General features: G+C 35.9%; 1 protein-coding gene across 1 annotated transcript in view; it reads left to right on the top strand.

Moving 5' to 3' along the window:
* The first annotated feature begins 1,074 nt into the window (after positions 1–1,074).
* Positions 1,075–22,122, top strand: part of LOC126970811 (nuclear pore complex protein Nup58-like) — a 29,242-nt gene continuing 8,194 nt past the window's right edge. The window contains exons 1-9 of the mRNA XM_050816934.1: positions 1,075–1,302; positions 2,191–2,858; positions 3,256–3,354; positions 4,672–4,791; positions 10,362–10,430; positions 12,033–12,163; positions 15,009–15,150; positions 16,076–16,219; positions 17,113–17,256. Coding sequence (XP_050672891.1) covers positions 1,226–1,302; positions 2,191–2,858; positions 3,256–3,354; positions 4,672–4,791; positions 10,362–10,430; positions 12,033–12,163; positions 15,009–15,150; positions 16,076–16,219; positions 17,113–17,256 — 1,594 coding nt within the window. The 5' untranslated portion in view covers positions 1,075–1,225. The remainder of the gene's footprint in view (positions 1,303–2,190; positions 2,859–3,255; positions 3,355–4,671; positions 4,792–10,361; positions 10,431–12,032; positions 12,164–15,008; positions 15,151–16,075; positions 16,220–17,112; positions 17,257–22,122) is intronic.

Below are 22,122 nucleotides of genomic sequence, written 5' to 3'. Positions count from 1 at the left end.
GTAGTGCTATTTCTATTACAGAATCGTCATATTTTTTATAATTTGTGTTTCGACTAGTTTGGTAATCACGCGGCGTTGTCCAAAAATAGATGTTATCTGAAAAAAGAAAGAGATTTAATGATAGAATTGCACTTATTTCTTATTATTGTTCAACAAATATAAACTCGTTTGTCTACCAATTGCATTAAAAATATATTATAACTAACCAAATTCACATGGAATCACAATAGTACCAGCAAACTTATCTGGTGATTAAGTCGGAAAGTGGGCATCGGAACTTCTTAAGGGAACCATGTAACTATCCAAGCTGAGCTTGTGCTTATTAGAATTATCATAACACATGCTCTTCCTATATATCCACATCTTAAGTAACGATTTCTTTGAATTGTAAAGCTGTTGTACCCCCTCATAATTACTACTCGTCATAATCTATTTTTTACTTTTTAGTTATCATGTATTAATAATCTTTGCATGTTTAAAGCCGATATTTAATTTTGTAACTATTTATATGATAAAAAACAAGAACATTGTGGTGACAGCCCTGTCCCTATTGACCCTTCTACATTCCCATTGAGTCACTAAGCTCGTCACTATTAACCAAATATGGCGTCCCTATTAGACTTACTAACCATCCCTATACACCCCATTCGGCGTTCCTATTCACCTCAAATTTCGATAAAAAGTATCTCCACCCACTTTTAACCGTTAAATTTACAAATAAGCGCTTAAATTGTACTCACCCTTTATGTAACGTCTCTAGAAATAACTAATATACCGTAATAAAACTAAACTAGCTCAAATAGTTCTAAAAAAATATATTTATCTCGAAAGTTTAGAACCACAAAAAAACACCGGTAACAGAGCAACAACTTCAGTAGTGAATCTTACGCCGAATTGCTTGACTTCATGTTAAACAAATGCTGCCAACCTAGAGAGTATATATTCTACTACGATTTTCTTCCAAAAAGTATGTAGTAATCTATGGTAAGCAAATTAATTTCTCGTCTCAGGTTCAATTTTGATTTTATCCCTATTCACCCCTGGATCCCTAATCACCCCGTTTTACGGTATATAGAGATTTGAGATAGTTGAAAGTTGAAACTTGAAACAGGTTATATTGTTCGTTTTCAAAAAATGTTTTGTTTTCTATTGAAATCTCGGAGATTGAAATAATTTTTTGTGACTACATAATACTTTTAGTAGCAAGCGTATACGAAAGCTTAAAATGTCGTTTGGTTTCGGAACACCATCAAGCGCTCCAGCGACTGGGTTAAGCAGCGGGTTCAGTTTTGGCGCTAACAAGTAATACCCGTAACTAACAGTTTTTCCTTTACTTTTGCTTTTTTCAGTAGAAAATTCAATCAAGTAACTAACGTAAAAACTTTTTCATTACTTAATTTATTGTAATAAAAAAGTTTTTACATTGATAGTCATGATAAAAAACCTTTTTCTTGCCTGGTGCTACATCAGAAATTCTAATGTCATGTCATGAAAGATGTTATCGGCTTTATTTATGAATTGATAATAATTTCGCAATAAAAAAATTATTATAGTGGCCTTGTTGTATGTCATCTTAGTTTGGGTAATGTTTTCTTTTTCTTAAATATAGTTTTACACTCATAATTACTGTGTAGTTCTAGGTAATTCTCAGGTGCCTTTGAATTATAACCAATATATAATAAATACAAATAAAGTAACAGATAGAGGGACAATTCATCTTGCTGAGTCGCTAGATATTTTACATTGCTACTTTAACATCTAGTTTCTAAAAATATGCAATATCACAAACTCTTCCTGTAACATGTTGACTATAACACTTTTTGAATTACAAAGTCAATTTATATTTTTATATTGAATGTGACACACCTAAATATGAGTACTAATCTGTAATGGATCAAATCTGTACAACCACAGATTGGGCGGGCAGGAGGGGTGTTCATTACCACAGCCCAGTCTGGTGGCAGAGTTGCTTTATAACTACAGTAAAAGCTCCTTAATTTCGTCATTCACATTTTTCATTATCGCAGATTGAAAAAAATGTAACAATTCCCATATTCCTCTTCTGACTAACTAATATTGTAAATTTATCAACACATAGATGTTAAGAAATTGGTTGTTTTGTTAGATCATTATAAATCCTGAAATAAAAAAATCCTGAAATAAAGACAATAGATATTTACTTATCCACAGACCAGCTACACCCAGTTTTGGTTTGGGTACCCCAGCCGCCAATGCTCCAGTATTTGGTACAGCAACCCCAACATTTGGATCAACACCAACATTTGGAGCCACATCAGCAGCCTCAGCTTTTGGATCGACACCAACCCCTGCATTCGGGGCTAGCTCTACTCCAGCTTTTGGGGCATCTAGTGCAACACCAGCATTTGGAGCAACTTCTGCTGCACCAACATTTGGTGCCACTCCAGCTTTTGGGGCTGCATCCTCAGTTCCTGCATTTGGAGCGACTGCTACCCCAGCATTTGGCGCTAGTTCGGCAGCCCCTACATTTGGGACAACTTCTGCAGCACCTGCATTCGGGGCAACTGCTGCAGCACCTGCATTTGGTGCCACATCTACAGCACCAACCTTTGGTACTACTTCTACTGCGCTGACATTTGGTGCTACTTCAGCAGCCCCAGCCTTCGGTGCTACTTCTGCAGCACCAACTTTTGGCGCTACTTCTTCAGCGCCAGCTTTTGGCGCTCCTTCTGTGGCAGCTTTTGGCGCTACTTCTGTGGCGCCAACCTTTGCCGCTACTTCTACAGCACCAACTTTTGGCGCTACTTCTGCAGTGCCAGCTTTTGGCGCTACTTCTGCAGCGCCAGCGTTTGGTAGTACATCTACAGCTCCAACATTTGGTAATTTTTATTTTCTTTTGTTATTAATATGATCCTTAAATAACATGCAGTACAAAAGTAAAGCATACCTATATTTGCCAGAAGGATATATCATATCTATTTATCTATCTATATCATATCTTATATATGATAAAATAAAAACCGTTAAACATAAAAGACACACTCAAAGCTTATGCTTTTTTGTGACGTCTTCCCATCACATCACTTGTCCTTATAATATGTCCTGCCTAGCGCCATTTTTAATGCTATGTTCTATAATGTAAATTTTTTATACTTATATATTTTGATATTTTACTTTTCTTCTGTTTGTTAACTGGATGCAACTAAAAAAAAATCCTTAGTTCATTGGCATTCCAAAGTGTAGATATTTATTAAAATTTTAAATTGTATTTTTTAGGAGTTACTGCAACTCCAGCTTTCGGTGCAACAACCTCATCACTTGGAACAGGATTGGGTACTGGACTTAGCTTTGGTGCTACAACTACAGCATCATCAGGTATGCAGAATCATAAGTTGAATTTTGATGGTTTGTAAGAAAGAGTCTCATTTGGGATTTTCGAATTCACATGTACTATTTATTCAACACCCCCATGTCTCACTCATACTAGGCCATAGTGTCCAATAAAAACAATTAACATCTGGCTCGTCTTGTCCCATATTGTCAAATCTTAAAAAAAAACCTTTATTCACTGTAAAACTTCATGAGTTATTTAGTGAAAGTCAGAATGAAGTACAAAAGTTACAATAATATTCAAATGAGTATAATAATATTCATTAACAAAATTTAGAAACATTAATTCCAACTATCTTTATCATTCAAATAATCTTTCACATTATAATAGGCCTTAGATGTTATTTTTTTTTGATACATTTTAATGTTTTAATATCATTTGGGATTTTATTATAAAATATAACACAATCCACTTTTAAAGAAATAGCAATTATACGGAGCCTAGTACAGGGAATTGTCATAAAAAAAATTAAAACAACTTTTACGGAAAATGTAGTTGGTACATATATCACTGTAAAAAAAATATATTATTGGAAGCCCCTCCTCCAATGGCCTTGAAAAGCTGATCATAGTTGGGAACACTGAAATAAAGGATGTTCAAAACAAAAGTATACCATTATTCAAAAGAATTGTTAAAAAACGTTTGGTGGTAAAGGTTACTATAACATAAATGACTTTCTTAATGATACCACAGATTGGGAATGGAGTGACCGCTCTCAGGCTATTAAATAATAAGTTTAATTGTACAATATTACTTTGTAAACATATTTATTCGATGAAAAAAAAAGCCCGCTGAGTTTGTTGCGCCCATTCTTCTCAGGTCTGAGGCATTCATTTTGGAATGGGTGGTAGTTTTTTACTTTTGAATAAGTAATATAACATCCTCTTTTGAATAAAAATATTTGAATTTGAATAAAGAAAGTCTTAGAACGGTCCCCTACCAGATGGAGCGATCAAGTTCGAGGCAGATTATAAGAAGTAACACCACACTATCTTCAGCTGATGATGCCTATTTAATTCTTTTAATTGGACAGTTTATCATTAGCTTAATATCACTTTTTCTTCATTTATGTGAGTCCAGTTGCTAGCTAGCAAAAGCCTCCAATCTTCTCCATTCCTGCCTCTGTGCTACTTGACCCAGGTTTTTTCTACCACCTGTCTTATTTCGTCATCCCATCTACTCTGTGGTCTGCCTCTATATCTTATCCATTTCTTGAATACCACTGGGTGACTAATTATCAGTTAATAGCTATCCAAACTTAAGATATAACAGTACTAACGAAAATATTTTAAAATTTTCAGGGTTATCATTTGGTACTACTACCACTACAAGTTCAGGATTGGGCGGACTTGGTGGTTTCGGTTTTGGTTCAACAACCACGTCACAGGCAGGCTTGGGGACCTCAACCACTACCACTAGTGGTAAGTTAATTTTATACTCAAAGTAAGTTATGATAAAAAATAAATATTGATATAATTAATTAAAGAATTATACATATAAATTATGATGCATAGTGCATAGCATAGCTAAAAAACTGTTAATTACATTATTGACTAACGGCCGTTTTCAATAACATATCTCTAGTTACGGATACATTGCTGTCACTGTTTAATGACAAGATCTTATCTATCCACAGTTATGTCCAATATAGTAAGTATAGTCCAAAGAAATAAAAGTTATTATTATTATTAATGCTTTAGGTCGATAGTTTATTGAAATGTAAGTAAGTGTAAGAAGATGGATTTGTCTACCTCTAGTAAGTTAAACTAAGGATAGATGGGTTATTAAAAACGGCCGTTAGATAATTAATAAGTGTAGATAGATTGTGACAGCTGTGAAAACATTGGAAAAAAATAGCAGGAAACTGATAACCTCTATATTCAGCATCTAGTGTGCGTAACTAAAACAAAGTGACTGGCGCATCGCGAGTGTAAAACGTAGCTGTCATGCACACTGAAGTAATAAACGTCGCCTGTTGTCATTCGTTGCTTAAAAGCAAGAGCCTCTGTCTAGTCATAAAAAATTATTATTGATATACTTTTATTCCGTATCTTATAAATTTACAGTACCACAATGAATCCTAACACACCATTCTCGCCACAAATCCCGATAACCCAAACATTCCAAATGATACCACCTTCCATTAATATCAGTCCAATACGGAATAATAATGAAGATCAAAGCTATGTCATCAAATTGGCTCGGAAAGATTGCTATAAAACTTTGACACCAAGTGAGTTATTTGATTATAATACAATTAATTCATACAAAATCTATATATGAATAAGATATTAAGGACTTTGGCAGACTTTTATTTGTGTGAAAGTGGCTATCCATAATTTACTTGTACCAGTGGAAGGCTCCTTTGCACAGGATGCCGGCTATATTATGGGCACCACAACGGTGCCTATTTCTGCCGTGAAGCAGTAATGTGTAAGCATTACTGTGGTTTGGTCTGAAGAGCGCCGTAGCTAGTGAAACTACTGGGTAAATGAGACTTGACAACTTAGGTCTCAAGGTGACGACAGCAGTTGTAGTGCCGCTTAGAATTTTTGGGTTTTTCAATAATCCTGTGCTGCACTGCATTGTTATGAGCAGGGCGTATAAAATTCCAATCAACTGGACGTCCTGCTCGCCTCGTCTTTTATTTTCATAAAAAAAAACTTACATTTATATTATTAGTAGGGATATACTAAAGAAATTCACACATTGAGAGGTATTGAAACTAGAGGCAATGTTGAAAGTGTAGTGGAATATATAACCAAAAACTTACGAAGAAAACTGAATTTAAATTGATATAAAAATATATTCAATTAGAATTTTAAAACAAAATTTTATGATCGATGCGGGACTCGAACCCACGACCTCTCGCGTTCCGTGCGAGTGCTCTTAGAACTGAGCTAACCGTTCGAGTGATGAGGTAGTGCAGGATTCTTGAAAAACCACGAAATTCTAATCGGCATCCATTGACGAACAATTGTTTACAATTGGACTCCCAATTACCTATTAATAGATCGTCAAAAATGTCCGAGCGGCGTTTGTAAATACCAATATACGTATATACAGTGCTCCCAAATTAATAATGCGTATACAGATCTTTGCCACTTTTCGGCAACGGTCGTATTTCCCAACCGTCGGGAGACGATATCTATATAGAGTGGTAAAATGCATTACTTTTGCATAATTTAGTAGAATTATATTACAATAATAATAACAAGAGGGGTGTGTAATAGGAGCTCTATATAATTCCACATAGACTAAACACGTGCGGTCAGCACCAATACTTAAAGACGACTGACTGACCGGCTACCACAGCCGACCGCCCGATTTGTTTTCGTATTCTGAACACATGATTTGACTCCTATTTCTTTCGCTCAAGGTGCAAAATGCAAGTGCATTGTTTAGGGCTCTTACGATTAAATGATTCGGGTGTTTACGGGAATACGCCCATTAGCGAAGATCTGTATGCGCTTTATTAATTTGGGAGCACTGTACATTAACTTACCTATAGGGATAACATTAAAATATTTATTCAAATTAACACCTTATTTCGTGGGAGTAATGTTCAAAGTATATTTTACACGCTCATTAGAAGCTCGGACGTCAGCACGAGGAAGAACATTTTGTTTTAACAATTGAAATATAATTATTTAGCAAAGACGTCAAGTTTGTTACACAATTTGTTAATTTAAAGTGGCACGTGCCCGAAATACGAAACTCTTGACTGTCATTGTTATAATAAATAACCCATAGATCATTTATATGTCTAGATGGACTGTGACAGCTGTTAACATGTCGAAAAATAGTGGCAAACAGTTAACCACAATTTTCAGCCATGCACGCACACCTAACAAACTGACTGTGACGTATCGCGGGCGCAAGACGTAGCCGTCATGCACTCTAAAGCTATAAACCTGGCCTTTTGCATGCGTTGTCTAACAGCAGAAGCTCTGTCCAGACGTATAAATTATTCTTCTTCGCTTCAAATTGGTAAAATTTTTCAATGAATGCATGTTCAAGATATTGTTATAGTCTGTATAAGTTTAAAAGATATTCACAATGTTTCCTTATTTCTAGACTACAATATGCGTACAAATACGAATTTTATTGAAATGGATTTACAAACTGCAGGTATTGACTTGAGATATTATTATATCCACTGTGTTGGTTATTAAAGACATATTAGGAATTTTGAACTGTTTTTAGTCGTTCTAGAAAGTGAGTATTTAATTTAAATATTATGGTGTTTATTCCTAGTCTTGCCATAAATACTGAACCAAAGAAAATAAATAATTTCTATTGCAATTAACATTTATTACTTTTGCAGTGTGTTAGTTAAATACATAAATATAAAACAATTTAAAATATAAAAAGCTTATTCAAAGTGGTCTCCATTGGCTTCAATACAGTACCTTAAACGTTGAGGCCAGTTATCAATAGAAGCACGCACTCTTTCCATGGGAAAATGCTTCACTGCCAATCGTACGGACTAATACTATTAATAGCCCGGTACACAAACATTTTAGTAATACCAACCGTATGGAGAGTTTCAAAAATTGCATTTGGCTCCATACCTACTTTGTGTAATGCAATCACAGCGATTCGGTTCTCCCTATCACCCCACTCCATTTTAATATTGCAAAACATTGTACAATATATTGGCGCCAAAATGAGAAAACTCAATGAACATTGAACAATCATATAAAAATGACAGATTCCAAATTCAAATGTAATATTTTGTTTATTTTTAATTGTAACAGGATTTATGGCCAGAGTAGGTTTAGTAGTACCAACTAGCTCATAAATACTGTATTGGGTATAGATAAAGATTTTGTGAGTTCATACGCATTAGTCCACAAAAAATACTGATGTAGGTCAATGATAATTGACTTATAAATAACTAGACTCCCGATCGCCTATTAAAAGTCAAATCAATTCAAAAATATTTTATTTCGTAGGTAAATTGCTTTACACTTGAAATATGTCATTTTTTTCATACAGAGAGAGAAACTCTAAGGTTGATCTTTCCAAAACAGAATGGTATTACAGCTTCTTATTTTCAATTAAGTTTACAAATCATTTCAATTACAATATATGCAAAGTGTTGCAACAAAATACACAAACGTCAATTACTAATTGCGTAACACGAGTAACTCAAAAAAAAATCGTCAAAAAATTTCCGAGCGTCGTTGTAAATTTTACGTAAACATTTAGGTCTGGTATCCACCAAAGCGGAGAGGAGATTGGAGCTGTGCTTATTACAACGCTTTTGGTTGTGCGAGGCGCTGGGAGAAGACAGCGGGGAAAGGGGGGGCCGCACGCCTTCACTCATCTCCGCTCCGTCGCGCCGCTTGATCGCTCGACGCGGCACAAAATTCTATAGACAAATAAGACATCTCCTCTCCTCTTCGCTTGATCCATTTCCACCCAAGATAATCGGAGAGGAGATGTGAAATTAACGGAATCTGATTGGTTATTAAAATACATCTCTCCTCTCCGCTTTGGTGGATACCGGGCCTTACACGATAACTTATACAAATAACATTAAAACATTCATTCAAATTAATAGCTTATTTTTATGACAGTAATGTTCAAAGTCTATTGTATAAAACTCTGCCTAATAGACGCGTAGCCAGAGTTGTGTTTCAGACAATTTTTGAGCTTGATTTTGAGTCTAGTTGTTTATTGTAATACGTCAATGTAGTCGTAATAGTTATTTATGCAACTGTTTGTAATAAGGGGTATTAAAACACGAATGTGGGTTAGAATAGTATCACATGAGTGTCTTAATACCTAATTATCAACAGTTGCATACAAGACTTTATCTACACCCATAATATGAATCCTCTATAAAGGATTCTGAAACAGTTAGCTTACTGCTACCATTAAAAAAGCCAGTCCTAGTAAACATAATATCAGCCAAAGGAGTGTTGTAATCAAAACGGATGATGTAATGTTGTACTAAATTTCATTACAACACTGGTTTGGATGATGTAATGGTTATTAGGACATTGGGTGTTTTAATGTTGGCAATAAGCTAACTGTTTCAGAATCTACAATAGAGGATTTACAGTATGGGTGTAGATAAAGCCTAAAATAAATTACCATAAACGGATGTGTTGAGGCTCTCGACTTCGCCTCGTGCCCACAAACGCGCACTCGTGAGAATCACTAACTTTCCGGATTCATTGATCATTGTACTATGTGTAATCCTCTTTGCACAAGATTCGATATCAATATTAGGTACAAATAGTTGAATTTACTCCACCATGATTTCATTGCAAGCAGTGAGTCCTTGAAATAAACTATAATTGTATTTTGGTTCATCATTTTTCTCTTGGAAGACGAGCGAAGCCAACAAGTAGATAAGTGATTGCACTTAGATTAAGGATTGGTCTCCGCTGCGCTACAACAAGATACCGCACTACTTAAGAACAATGGTTTTTTTTTATTACCGCTACTATTAGATACTTGTGTGCGTGGCATCTTGACACTCAGTGCCATCTTTCATATTTTGTAACATACGCTTCGTGTTATTTTACATTGAAATTAATAAATTACAAAATACTTACTGAACATATGTGTTTCCAGTATCTTTCTTATTTCTTGTAATATTATTTTTTTACAAAGTTTTACTGCCCGGCATTTTAATTTAAATTATTAACAAAGTTTAACTGATCATGTGGCACGTCAACATCACACATTGTTCGTGACTGGCTCGAGTACGCCCACTTGGGCGTAGTATTAGTTGCCGCACTTTGCGACTACGCCTGCGGTATCTAGTTGGAGCGCAGCGGAGACCAATCCTTAATCTAATTGAATGCAGTTGAGTTGTTACTTCCATTATAGGATATTTTCGTTTCGTACGGTAACGACTCGAGTTTTTTGAATTTGTTACTCTTTGGAACTGAGGTATTGATATATTTTACAAAAAAAAATTTGGATAAATTGATTTATGACAAAAAATAATAATAAATCTTTTTTATTACAGTGGCACCTAGTTTGGGCTTGGGTGGAGCAGTACCTACATCAGGTGCTACAGGTTCTACTGATGGTAAAAGTAAGTATTGAATATTAATTCAGAATGCAGTTTCAACTGGATTAAATAATATCGGCTACAAGTACAGGTGAATTACTCTCAAGACGTTTTTACATTTGTGTGTATGTATGTGTGTGTACGGTCAGCACATAAATTATACCAGCATATAAAAAATCTAAATTCTCATCCGTGCCTTGAAATTTCTAATAAGTTAACAATAATAACAGTGAATAATAAATAGTATAAACCATAAGAATAAAACACAAATAAAATCAGTTTATTCATTTATTAAAGAAAACCAATTAGTCAGACCTCACAAAAATTAGCAATTCAAATTGTAACGAACCTCTTTTTTCTGACTGTACAAGAAAATTCAAATTTCAGGTTTAGGATTCCTGTAAATATAGAAATATTACTGCAAATCCAAAAGCGTCTTGAAAGTAACTTACTTGTTTGACCTGCGCCCTGCTTGATAGCGGGAAATCAAAGAAATAATTATTATTTGAACCTAAGTGTCTATTGTCGGTACTATTCTATTAAGCAAAGCCCATATAACTTATAGCTCTTTACAGAAAATCGATTATAGTTACAGTGCCATCTAGCGATATATTCTTAAATAATTACTGTGTTGTAAATTACCTGTATTGTAGAATCGGCTACTATACAGTTGTTATATAAATAATAGAAATATTGTATATAGTTACTTCAAAAACTAAACATTTATTTTACAAAACTGTAAATTGGAAGTATTTTAAATTTGTACAATTTTTATGCTATTTTTTATCTGTTGACTAAAACAATCTTAACGCGACGACTATGTTATCCGTTGTGGGTGACGTAATATCAAACATCTTTTCTTAGTTAGTACCGTATAGAAAAGTATGTTGTTGTTTGTTATATTGTGACGTCATCAATCAAAATGTCACGTGACTGACTGACTGATTATTAACACTGTAGATACAAGTACCTAGCTTAACAATATAATATTTAGGTATTGCACACATAACGCCAAGAGTTTCACGTTTTGATTTATCGTCGACATGTCAGTGTTATTGTTTTAAAAGTAAGTAAACTAAAACTTACTGGATGGGTGTTCAATAGAAATTTGGCTATAGAATGACGGAAAATAATAACTTTTATCTACACCCATGCATTAAATCCTCGATAAAAGGTTCTGTTACAGTTAGCTTATTGCCAATATTAAAGCACCCAATGTCCTTATAACCATTACATCATCCAAACGAGTGTTGTAATGAAATTCAGTACAACATTACAACACTCGTCTTGTATGCAACTGTTGATAATTTGGTATTAAAACACTCGTGATACTATTATCACACATAAACCCACATTCGTGTTTTAATACCCCCTTATTACCCAACAGTTGCATAAATAACTATAACACTAGTAGTAAAATATATTAATTTAGATTCTTATTAAGGAAAGCATTGATTATTTTCCTATATGGAATGCACGCCTCTGGCAGTGGCGTTCCTTCAGCCTCAATGCATCCTCTGAGGAAAGGGGTGTCACACCATTGATTCTTAGTATATCAATTGTGTTGCAAATCCAGTCACGTCGTTTTTCCTTCCCCATTATCATATTATTATCATATTTTCTCAGGCGAACCGCCAAAGCAGACGAAACTGCCAAACGAGATCGCCACACCAGTCGAATCGTTCAAGGAGTTTGTGAGGAAACAGAAGTCGCTCAGCTCGGATATCATGAGGATCTCTATTAAACCGTTACAAAAGGTAACACTAGAATATTCGGTACACAAATGCCACATACATAAAAAAATAACTAGATTTTTCTGATTAATTATCACATTAAATAACATAAACTTTCTATGGCAATTAGCTGAAATCTATTTAACATCAATTATTGAACTATTAAGGCTATACTGCTCTGGGATCTATTGTTTTGAACTAGATAACAAAAAACACTTAAAACGTTTCTTAATTTAGAGTTTTTGCGAATAACAAGTAAATGTAGTAGTACAGAATAGCCTTACATAAATTAAAATTGAGATTTATTTTCATATAAAGCCCATAGAATTATAAAAAAAAGTTTGAGAATCTAAGTCAGGAAATATTTACCAATTACACAAGAATAATCGCTGTACGGCTTGGGCCCAAAGGTGTATGGAATTTTGGTGATCTCCTTTGATAAGTCATACGTTAGATGGGTAACCACAGCAGCGCCTTGGTACAGTAATAGAACAGTTCTTTAACTTCATACCAGAGCGCCCAAATCAACGCACGCACACATACACATGATTTACAAGACCGCTGAACATTCTCGGAGAGACAAAATAATTGAGTGCCACGCCGTACGCCACCGAATCTGGGGGCCTACTCCTAAAATCGATATACGATATATCGTGGCATTAGTCGTGTCGAATCCTACTCTTAGTTACATCGTATTCAATGCCGAAACGATGATTGAACGAACGAAACATTTTTCGATATTATCGGTCCTAACCCTACTCTTAGTTGAAAATGTCAGAGACGAATATTCGAATTTGACAAATAATCCAACGTCACTTTTACGATAATCTCAACGACACCTTCTAGGCTGTCGTTGCTATTATCGTTTCAAGTTGTATAGATAAAATTTGGCATACAATATACATACTTAATAGATATTATTAAAATAATTATATGTGATTTACTATTCAACAGGATTTTTTTACTACCGAGTATTTTAAGTCATTTTCTTGATCGTTTATGCGTATATAGAAAGTAATGCAAATGGCCGCCTGAGAAATAGAAAGTCGACGAAAAGGGTTGAGTTACTTTTTTTTTACATTTTATTATCCGCAAATTTTAATGGTCATATTATATTCATTATGTATTTTTTTAATATTTACATTATGTGTAAATGATACCAAATTGGTGGTGCGGAGTCTGGCATGGTCCTTAGCGCCTAAACTATGTTTTGACTTTTGATACTTAACAGCGACATAGCACAGATAATATTTAGTTTTTCAAGGTTTGCCCATAATTCATTCACTCTGACATCGTAAAAAAATAAAAAAAATTGTCTATGATTACGATGAACGATATGGACGACTGATATTTTGATTTTTTACGATGTTATTGTGAATGAAATATGTTCAAACCTAAACATTATCTGTGCTACGTCGCTGTTAAGTGTCAAAAGGCAAAACATAGTTTAGGCGCTAAGGACCATGCCAGACTCTGCACCACCAATTTGGGATCATTTACACATAATGTAAATGTAAAAAAAAATGTATTGAATATAATATGACCATTTAAAATTGAATAAATGATACAAAACTTGCGGATAATAAAATGTAAAAAAAAGTAACCGAACCCTTCTCGTCGACTTCCTATTTCTCGGGCGGCCATTTCAATTATTTCTACGCATAAACGATCAACAAAATGACTTAAATGACTTAGTAGTAAAAAACTCCTGTTGAATAGTAAATCACATATAATTATTTCAATAATATTTATTAAGTATGTATATTGTATGGCAAATATATCTATACAACTTGAAACGATAATAGCAACGACAGCCTAGAAGGTGTCGTTGAGATTATCGTAAAAGTGACGTTTGATTATTTGTAAAATTCGAATATTCGTCTCTGACATTTTCAACTAAGAGTAGGGTTAGGACCGATAATATCGAATAATGTTTCGTTTGTTCAATCATCGTTTCGGTATTGATTACGATGTAACTAAGAGTAGGATTCGATACGAATAATGCCACGATTTATCGTATATCGATTTTAGGAGTAGGCCTCCGTGTCGCACTCCGAGTTTAATTAGCTGCGCCACGTTGTTCTCATCGTCAATCTTTATTGTATGTGCCAACCCTAGCGCTCCGACTAGAAGTAGGTAGAAATGTTAAGGAGACCGTCCAGTTAATAAAACAGTATATTAATTGTATTGTGGTAGTAGTGTATAACCCGAGTCAATAGAATAAAGAAATTTAAAGTGACGATGTTTATCATTCTTTCTCATAACTTTGATATTGCTTTCTAAATTCAAATACGAGGCGGTACGGCGTGCAATAAAATCAGTAATAAATTAATGACACAAAATTTTTAGGACAATTTTATGCAAGATCTGAATTTTTGGCGAGGGTGTTCATTGAGCACATGATGTTTTTAGCAACTAAATAAACTGTTTTTTTTTTTCTATTTATTCATAGCAGTTGTAATACATAATAATGTATAATTAAACTAACCGTTCCCGGCGAATTTTAAAAGAAAATAAATTTATGAAGGAATATTGGAATTAGAAAAATAATTTCGTATCGAAGGATGGTAGTTTCATGTCGATACGATCAGTGGTTTAGGCGTGAAAGAGCCTCAAACAAAGACCATTTTCATCATATATAAGTCATATTTAGGGGCATTATATTCAAACTTAATTTAAATAGATGCCAGTTTACTCTTATCTATGTGTGCACTAAAAAAAAGTAAAAAAAAAATTATCGACTCGTATTTATGGTTGTCAAAATAAATAAGTATTTTCTAAGACAGTTTGAAGTTAAACTATTTAACGGAAAATAATTAATATTTTTTGCATTTTCCGATAGTGTAGTATGGTATCGTATTCACCGCAGGTGGGACGTGAGGCAGAGTGTACCCTACGGGCGGCATTGTCGCTACACAGTGAGACCGGTCGATGCCGGGCGCAGTCAAAGCGGTTGCGGGGCGCGCACGCTGCCGCGCTAGCCGCTGTCGAAACCGCGTCTCGACCTCCAGGTGATTTCAGATTTGTGTTTTGAAATGTAGTTTAGACTTCTATGTCTTTTTATGTCAATTTTGTGTATTCTTGCTAGTTGGCTCAACTAGCAAGAATACCAATTCTTTTTCTTATGGAAAAGGAGTACAAACGAGCATACCTGGTGTTAAGTGATCACCGGCGCCCTCACTCGTGTAACACCAGAGGAATCACAGGAGCGTTGCCAGCCTTTAGGAAGGTGTACGCGCTTTTTTTGAAGGTACCTATGTCGTGTCGTCCCGGAAACTTCGCACAATGATGCTCATTCCACAGCTTTGTGGTATCTGGAAGAAATATAAAAAAAAGTAAACGTAAAGAAAATATTAAATCTTTGATAATTTATACATAGATACTACATAGTCTCTTGCTGTTAAACAACCGATTAAAAAAGGGCTAGGTTTATTATTTTATTGTGAATACATTGGGTTTAACTCTAAAGTCAATGTTTTTTGACGTTTTAACAGATGTCATAGTCTATCTAGACGTATAAATGATCTAAGAGTTAAATTATTATACGTCCACCCAGCATCACAGAAGATTGCTAATAAATCCAGAGGCTTGTTAGGGTGACCTTACTGTTGCTAGGAATTTCGTCCATTATGAGGCCTTTTCTGCCGTGAAGCAGTAACGTGCATTGTGTTGTGTTTCGGTTTGATGCGCGATTGTAGTGCCGCTCAGAATGTTGGGTGTTTTTCAAGAATCCTGAGCACTGCATTGTAAGCAGGGCGTGTCAATTAACATCAGCTGAACGTCCGGCTCGTCTTGTCCCTTATTGTCATAAAAATAAATACCAGCATGTATCACTAACTATTACGTTTTACTTGTCCGTCATTGTCGGTACCCACAAAGCCGGTATTCTGTGCAAAGAAGTAATTCCGATACTAGTTTAGACAAATAATGTGGCAGGTTTGGACTTCGAAGGCGCGGTGCCCCCCTCCTACATAAAGGAGCTGGTGTCGGAGCTGGAACAGCAGCTGATAACATTCCGGAGACAGATGGAAGTGGCTGACAAACAGATGCAGTCTTCGCCCAAACTCCTCACAGAACAAGGTAAGAATTGTGAAAAAAAATCATTGCCTATGTTCATTATGTCATAGATATAGAAATTATTATTTTTAACACTCAAAAAATAGCAAATTGTTTATATTTGAAAGAGCGACATCTCAAGTAAATTTCCTAATATGCAATTAATGAGGGTGAGCAGGTTATCAACTGTAAAGTAGATCCTGTAGATGGAGCCACAATCTGAGGTTTGAAGATATACCACGCTTTACGATCTTTGCGTCAGTCGAACGGTTGGCTAGGTTGGTACGAGTATTCGGATAGAACTCGAGATGTCACGGGCTCGATTCCCGCACCGTTCATAAATTTTGGTTACAAATGTAATTTGTGTAATTAATCCCAGACGTGAGCGATATCACTTTAAAAATAATAAATTGTTTACATGACATAAGTAGTTATTTCGATCCTTAATTTAAGAATATTTTGAATCCAGACTTCTGCATCCCACAATTTCGACCCTTTATCTGCACTTCTATATTAATTTCCAAATTCACAAATTATATATCACTTTCATTCAAAATACCAATTCGTCTTACACTGCACAGCACTCTAATGGTAGACGAGCTATTGTGACAAAGAGATATAGATAACTGAAATATAAAAAAAAATATACGATGCGCACGCACACTGGCACGCCAAAACGACACCCTGACAATATACACAAGGTCTAAAATAAAAATAAATTCGGTTTAATTGTATAAAAACAATTTAGTGATATTTTATTACAATATTGTTTTTTCTACAAAAGTAAAATAGAATGAGGAATATTTTTTTTAAGGATTTTTGTTAAGAAGTACACACACGCTCTATTATTAATCTTTTCATCCCACCTTTATCGCAGGCAGAAGCTTTATATTAATATGTAAAATGTTGTGTTACAGAAGTGACCCTGGGCATCCGTCGTATGCACGAGTCGCTGGTGGCTCTAGCGGGGCGGCTACAAGGCGTCCACGCGGCGGTGGAGGCTCAGCACGAGCAGTACCTCAACCTGCGCAAGTACATCCTCAAGGAGCCCGCACACGCAGGTACCAAACACTGCTCCAGCTACTCTGATAGGCCATTTCTACACGACATACAAAATTACCTTATATGTGCCATATCAAAATTACCGTATATATGCCACACCCACAAAATTACCGTATATAGGCCATACCGACAAAATTACTGTATAAAGCCCATACCAAGAAAATTACCGTATACTTCGGAACACAATATGGCCTAACTTGATGGAGCATCTCCGCTTAGATTGGTTTCTGTACCCTGTCGGTTGTTTTGTTACTATCTATTTTTCGAGTAGAACCTATAGCTTGAGCAATACACATTAGTTCAGCCTGGATTCGTGTTTAGCAGCCTTAACCGTATTGGTGATGGTCAAACTGCTTTGGCCTGATAACATACTTGGCCGATTACATACTAAGCTAACTGATCCGACGTTGTACGCAGTTGTTTGTCCCTAAAAGTAGGGCTAACCCTACTAAAAACTAAATAACCCGAATAGCACAGATACAATCATAGATAGACACTATACTAGAGATAGATGTGCAACTCATGTTTTTATTTTGTAAAATCGGTGTACCCAGGCCAAGAGATGGCGCTGCGTTATTTTTACGCTCGTAGCGTACCGTCGCTAGATGGCGTTAATTATGTTTATAGTTTTTACTTTTTACTATTGTTGTAGACCGTATTGAATACATATTGATGTTTGTTTTGTGTGGGTCGAAATTATTATTCGTTTATTGAGTTTAGCAGTCACCTTTAAATAAGGAGAGTCATTCAATGATTACAACAAGATAGTCAAGTCTTTAATAAGTAAGTTAAGTGAGTTTTTTGCTATTGTAGTGAATATGTAGCATGTATGATGTATCGATGACGTAGTCAACATACTTAACATCGTGGGTTAGGTAGCACGTCGGTGCTCTAACCAGTCTGTTGCATACTGTGTACCGTGTAGGGTGTTTGTGATAAATAAATAACCTGTTCTCGATTGGCATCACACAACTGACTTTTACTTGCATTCCTAAATAGCATTCTGATCTCTAAAGAACAATAGTGATAGTGCAGATAAAGAGAGTGACTCCTACATTGGTGACCCCGACTAACACACGCGGTGCGTATCATATTACATTGGACTTGGACACGTGCAACACGGTGTGATACAGGACACAGCAGACTCACACCATTCATCTCACCGACCATCATGCCAGATCCAGCTTTAGTTCAAGCCCAGGCCTTAGCGCAGGCTCAAGATGCAGTACAAGCGCCGTTAGATAAACATGCCACGCAGCTGGAAAATCGAAAATCAGAAAACTCAAGTTTAACCGCCATTTCGGTTCAGAGCCGGATAGCTGAATTTTGTCTCTACAGGTCAGCGACTTGTTGACCAAACCACCAGAGGAACAAAAATACAAGGCCTTGAAAGAGAGGCTCCTGCAAGTGTATGAGGAGAGTACAGAGAGACAATTTCAAAAATGAGTGTCAGAGATGGATCTAGGGGAACAAAAGCATACGCAGCTGTTGCGTCGGAGGAAGGAGTTAGGACGTCCAGTTCAGGTGTCGGATCAAACACTCAAAAGTTTATGGTTATCAAGAATGCCGTCAGCGGTAAGGGCCGTGATAACAGTATGCCAAGATCAATCCCTGGATAATTTGGCAGACATAGCGGACAAGGTAGTTGACAACACAAGGTCAACCGACGTCGCAGCAGTCAGCACCAGCGCCGGGCCCACGAACGTGTACCAAGAGCCGTTGGTGGAGCTGGTCAGCCAGCTTAGCAAGCTATCGATGGAAGTTGCAGCGTTGAGGAGTGAGGTGCAGAGGCGTGGTCGTTCAGAATCCAGAGGACGTCAGGGGTACGACCGATCCAGAGCGCGTTCTACTCGCAGGAAGACTCCCGGAGATCCAGGTTGGCTGTGCCGTTATCATTACCGCTACAGGTCGAAGGCAAACAAATGTGAACAGCCGTGTGCATGGCAATCCCCAAAAACGGAAAACTAGATAAGTTGTGTTCGGGTGCGGTGGACGAATACAACTCGGAGCAGGTATTACGCAATCATCGTTTATTAATTAGAGACTGTTCTACAAAACTTACTTTTTTAATTGACACGGGAGCAAGTATCTCGGTAGTTCCTAAAAATACATACATAAATGTGTAACTCGTAATTATGACTTTAAATTGTTTGCTGCTAACGACAGCGTAATTAAAACCTATGGCATATGTTACTTAGATATTACTTTTGGTTTACGTCGTGTTTTTAAATGGCCTTATATTGTGTGCGACGTTAAACAGCCGATAATTGGAGCCGATTTCTTGAGACACTTTAGGTTATCAGTAGACTTGTTTAACAATAGATTAGTTGATTTAGAAACAAAGTTGTACGTGAGTGGATCAAAGTTATTAAATTGTTCAGAAACCATAAAAAGTATTAACAGTAGCCATCCTTATGCAGACTTATTAGCATCATTTCCGGATATCACTCGACCTCCAATATTTAGGGACATACCGGAACACTCTGTATATCATCACATTGAGACTACGGGACCTCCAGTTCACACTCGAGCTAGGAGAATTCCGCCTGACAAGTATGATAAGGTTAAAAAAGAATTTGAATTAATGCAGGAACAAGGTATATGCAGACCCTCGAAAAGCGAGTGGGCGAGTCCGTTGCATATTGTACCAAAGAAAGACGGAGAGATAAGACCTTGTGGTGATTATAGATATTAAATTCCATAACTAAGCCAGATCGTTATCCAATCCCCAGAATGCAAGATTTTACATACGGTTTACATAACAAAAATATTTTTTCTAAAATAGACATTTGTAGAGCTTATAATTTTATTAAAATTTGGCCGGAGGATGTAAAAAAACAGCAGTTATTACCAGTTTCGGGTTGTTTGAGTGAGTACGCATGGCATTCGGTTTAAGAGGATCAAGTAATTCCTTCCAGCGTTTTATTAACACCAATATATTATCAGGAATAGAAAAAATAAGTCAACGGAGCAGGGTCAGTCTTATTTGGTTACTTAGACGATATAATATTAGGTTCCGATAACGAGATTGTTCACAGACAGCACTTACAATTATTATTTGAGAGGTTAAATAAATATAAAATATCCATCAATTTAGGTAAATGCGTGTTTGGTCAAGAGAAAATTAATTTTCTAGATTACGAGGTATCGAGTAAAGGTATTTGTCCTACAGCAGACAAAGTGCAAGCTATTCATAACTTTCCTAAACCGGAGACGATTGAACAGCTTCGTCGATTTTTAGGGATGTTGAATTTTTATAGAAGTCATAAACCTAATGCTGCTAAAATACAAGGAGTCATAGATAAATATTTGCACGGATCTAAGAGAAGAGATAAGCGTAAAATTTAATGGACAGACGAGGCCGATAGGGCATTTGAACTATGTAAAGAAAATTTAAAAAATTATTTTTCAAAAAGGCTTACGGAATCCCAAAAGTACTACTTATGATAAGGAACTTTTGGCGATTTATTTGAGCATAATTTATTTTAGAGACATAGTTGATGGCAGAAGTTTTACCGTGTACACGGACCATAAGCTTTTAACATACGCATTCACTAAGTTGACGTCACAGAAATCAAATAAAGAAATACCTAGACGTACTCGGCAGTTGTTATTCATTAGCGAGTTCACAACGGATATTAGACACATAATAGGGGAAGATAACATAGTTGCTGACACGTTGTCGAGAGTTGAAACAATATCATGTTCGACTAACTTACAATACGTGGAAATCGCCAGAGCGCAAGCCACGGATGTCGAGTTAGCAAATTTATTGAGTGCAGGCGACTCAAGTAACATTCAACTAAAACAAATAACTTTGTATGATGATTGTAATATTTATTGCGAAATTTCAGGAAAGTACAGTAGGCCTTATATACCAGCGAAGTATAGAAAAAATATTTTCTATACATTTCATTCGATGAGCACATGCAGGAATTAGAGCTACTAGGTTACTGATAACTAAAAAAAAAGTATTTTGGCCGGGGACGAACAAAGATATTGGTAAATGGGTTAAAACGTGTATTAATTGACAAAAAAGTAAAATTAATCGTCATACGGTATCCCAATTTAGTACTTTTGAAGAAAGTGATAGGTTTTCACATTTGCACGTGGACTTAATAGGACCATTGCCCGTCACGGAACAAGGCTATAGGTATTGCGTCACCATGATAGATCGTCGCACGCGTTGGCCCGAGATATGCGCGATAGCGGATATGACGGCGGAGATGGTCGCTAAAGCTATTTATGAGGTTTGGATATGTCGTTTCGGTTCACCTACCAAGATCACTACTGATCAAGGTAGACAGTTTGAAAGCGAATTGTTTAAGGATCTCATGAAATTGTTAGGTATACATAAGTTGCGAACTACCCCATATCAACCCCAATGCAATGCGAAAATTGAAAGATTTCATAGGACTTTAAAGAGTGCATTAGTAGCTAAATTAAAGAATATTAGTTCATGGTTTACGGAGATACATACTGTCATGTTAGGTTTAAGAGCTTCCTGTCAACCCGAAAATGATGGTATGAGTGCAGCTGAATTTACGTTAGGTCATTGCTTACGTTTACCAGGAGAATTTTGTAATGACGACAAGTTAACTAGACGATTCACAATCGTAGATAATTAGACTAAGAGATATGTTAAGTAAATTTAGACCTAAGAGTAGAAATATAAATCAGAAAAACTTTAATTTTTTACTTTTAGATTTAATTACTTGTACTCATGTATTTATGAGAATTGATGCGGTTAGAAAACCGCTAACTCCTCCATATTGTGGCCCATATAAAGTGTTCACATTATTAATTAGTGGGCGAAGCAACAATGTTTCGATATATAGATTGAAACCTGCATATGTTTTAGATGA

The sequence above is a fragment of the Leptidea sinapis genome, chromosome 22 (genome assembly GCF_905404315.1).
Source record: "Leptidea sinapis chromosome 22, ilLepSina1.1, whole genome shotgun sequence".
NCBI lineage: Eukaryota > Metazoa > Arthropoda > Insecta > Lepidoptera > Pieridae > Leptidea > Leptidea sinapis.
This window is presented reverse-complemented; position numbering and strand designations above follow the sequence as displayed.